Source organism: Corvus brachyrhynchos, unplaced genomic scaffold, assembly GCF_000691975.1.
Source record: "Corvus brachyrhynchos isolate BGI_N302 unplaced genomic scaffold, ASM69197v1 scaffold114, whole genome shotgun sequence".
Lineage (NCBI taxonomy): Eukaryota > Metazoa > Chordata > Aves > Passeriformes > Corvidae > Corvus > Corvus brachyrhynchos.
Genome location: NW_008238337.1, coordinates 4,133,142 through 4,135,977, shown reverse-complemented (window position 1 = coordinate 4,135,977; position 2,836 = coordinate 4,133,142). Strand labels below are relative to the sequence as shown.

The window sequence follows — 2,836 nt, the reverse complement described above, 5'->3', positions numbered from 1 at the left end:
CAGGAATGTGTCATGGGTTGAGGCTTTTCCCACAGGGATATCTTAGGAAATGCTGCTGCTCCCGGGAAAATGCTGGGGAAGGGGTGAGGAGGTGGCTGGACAGGGCAAGGTGCCGTGTCTAAGGCATAGAGGGACATCCCAAATGGTCCTGGACACCTCAAAGAGTCCTAAACACCCAAAAAGTCCTAAGAGAATTTTTTTCCACAGAGTTCTCGGGTTGAGGCTTTTCCCACAGGGATATCTTAGGAAATGCTGCTGCTCCCGGGAAAATGCTGGGGAAGGGGTGAGGAGGTGGCTGGACAGGGCAAGGTGCCGTGTCTAAGGCATAGAGGGACATCCCAAATGGTCCTGGACACCTCAAAGAGTCCTAAACACCCAAAAAGTCCTAAGAGAATTTTTTTCCACAGAGTTCTCTGTCATTCCCAGCTGCACACTTAGGGAAGGGTGAGTAACAGGGGCTCCTGTGCTGAGCACCGCTCCTGCTTTTTTTATGGATCAGCAAACAGCGTTTCCAGCACGGCCCCAAACACCAAAGGATTGTGACAAAACTGACCCGCTCTAAAGCAAAACCACCCGAATTTGGAGCCTCACTTGCTCCCTTCAGCCCTTTTCTCTCCCAGGATCAGTTTTCCCTTCTCCCTGTGCTTCCCTGGCTCCCTGCTCCCACTGCAGGAGGACAGGAGTCCTCTCAGGAATGTTCTGCCTGGTCACAGCCTTTTTTCCCCCTTCAGTATTTTTTCCTGGAGCTTGTCCCCTCTGGATAGCAGACTCCCATGGGATCGTGGAGAGGTGGGAGAAGCCCTGGGAAGGAGGAATCCTGCCCGAGGCAGACGGAATCTGCTGTGCCCTGCAGCTGAGCCAGGCAGCAATCCCAGCTCCCCGATTTCCCAGGGAATTCAAAGAAACGCTCCTTTTTAACGGGCTGCTGGGAGCTCTCTGCCAGCATTCCCAGGGAATAGGAGACGGGAAAAGGTTGGCAAAAGCTCACCCTGCACTTGTGTCTGGTAGACCAGCAGGAACTCGGCGGAGCCGCAGCTCTCGAACTCCTCGGCGGCGCATTTGTGGGCGCAGAGCTGCTCGTCCTCGCGCTCGTGCAGCGGGAACAGCGTGCTGGGAAAGCCGCAGCGGCACGTGGTGCCCGCCAGCGCTGCCAGCGGGAATTCCTGTGGGGATGGCCACGGGGAATGGGAACGGCACTGGCACCGCCCCTCCATGGCAGAGCCTTCGCCCCCCACGCCCGCCCTCGATGTCCCGGCCCCGCGGGGCAGGGCGGGGTGGTTTGGGACATCCTTCCAGAGCCTTCCAGCACCGTTCCAGACCATTCTTGCATCCTTGCAATTCCAGCATCATTCCAGCCCGTTCTAGTATCATTCCAGATCATTTCCAGCATCCTTGCAATTCCAGTATAATTCTGGACCATTTCAAGCATCCTTCCAGCCCATTCCAGCATCCTTCCAATTCCAGCACCCTTCCAGACCATTCCAGCAATCATTCCATCCCATTCCAGCCTCCTTCCAGCCCATTCCCAGCATCCTTCCAATTCCAGCATCCTTCCAACCCATTCCAGCATCCTTCCAATTCCAGCATCCTTCCAGACCCTTCCAGCAATCATTCCATCCCTTTCTAGCCTCCTTCCAGCCCATTCCAGCCTCCTTTCAGCCCATTCCAGCCTCCTTCCAATTCCAGCATCCTTCCAATTCCAGCATCCTTCCAGCCCATTCCCAGCATCACTCCAGACCGTTCCAGTATTGTTCCAGCCCATTCCACCCCATTCCAGCCTCCATCCAGCCCGTTCCAGCCTCCTTCCAGCCCGTTCCAGCCTCCTTCCAATTCCAGCACCCTTCCAGCCGATTCCAGCATCCTTCCAATTCCAGCATCCTTCCAGCCCATTCCCAGCATCTTTCCAGACCATTCCAGTATTGTTCCAGCCCATTCCACCCCATTCCAGCCTCCTTCCAGCCCTTTCCAGTATCATTCCAATCCGTTCCAGCATCCTTCCAACCTATTTCAAGCATCATTCTAGACCATTTCCAGCATCCTTCCAGCCCATTCCAGTGTCCACCCTCCATCAATTCCCACTGGAACCTTTCCCCTCCCTGCTCGGAGTCACCGCACCCCAGGATGGGACCCCTGGACCAGAGCAGGACCCTGTGGTGGTGCCTTTAAAGGTCCTTCCAACCCAAGCTATGCCTCTGGGATGCTCCTTCCCAAACTTTCCCAGGGCTGCTGCTGGCTCCAGTCCCTCCCGTGGCAGGGACACAAATCCATTCATCCCTCTGATGTTCGGATGCACAAAAAGGATGTTCCCAAATCCGGTTCAGATCTCCCAGTGTGACTCTGATGATGATGATGAAGAGGTTAAATTTATCCCGGTACCTTTTCCGTGCAGAAATCCACACATTTATCCACGGACATGTTGAGCATGAGCTGGCTGGCAGGCAGGGCGATGGAGACGTTTTCCGGCTGGCGGAAACACCCTCGGAATATCGCGCTTCCATCTGGGGGAGAGAGAGAGAGAGAGAGCTGCCAGTGACACCCCAAAAGTGACACCACTGCCACTCCATGTGACACAATGTGACACGGAATTCCCGACCGCTCCAGCGGCTCCCCGCCCCTCCGGCACAGCAGCCACGTTGGCTGATGCTCATCCGGCTGCTGATGGAGCAAAATCCCAGCAGCAAAGTTGGGATTGTTTTTTCCTGGCTGTTTGTAGCAGCTCGGTGATCCCAGGGATGGAGCAGGGATGGAGCCATGGAAGAAAGTGAGGCTGGGTTTGGTCTGGTCCTTCCCAGCACTGGGATCCCACCCCACGTCCTCGGGACTCTCCGGCCCTGGG

At 55.9% G+C, this 2,836-nt stretch overlaps 1 protein-coding gene across 1 annotated transcript in view; it reads right to left on the bottom strand.

Annotated features, from left to right (window-relative positions):
- The window catches only part of WSCD2 (WSC domain containing 2), a gene marked incomplete at its 5' end in the record, with an annotated part of 13,125 nt that overhangs the window by 5,838 nt on the left and 4,451 nt on the right, over window positions 1-2,836 (bottom strand). The window contains 2 exons of the mRNA XM_017734718.1: window positions 989-1,163; window positions 2,377-2,498. Of these exons, the coding sequence (XP_017590207.1) occupies window positions 989-1,163; window positions 2,377-2,498 (297 nt within the window). The remainder of the gene's footprint in view (window positions 1-988; window positions 1,164-2,376; window positions 2,499-2,836) is intronic.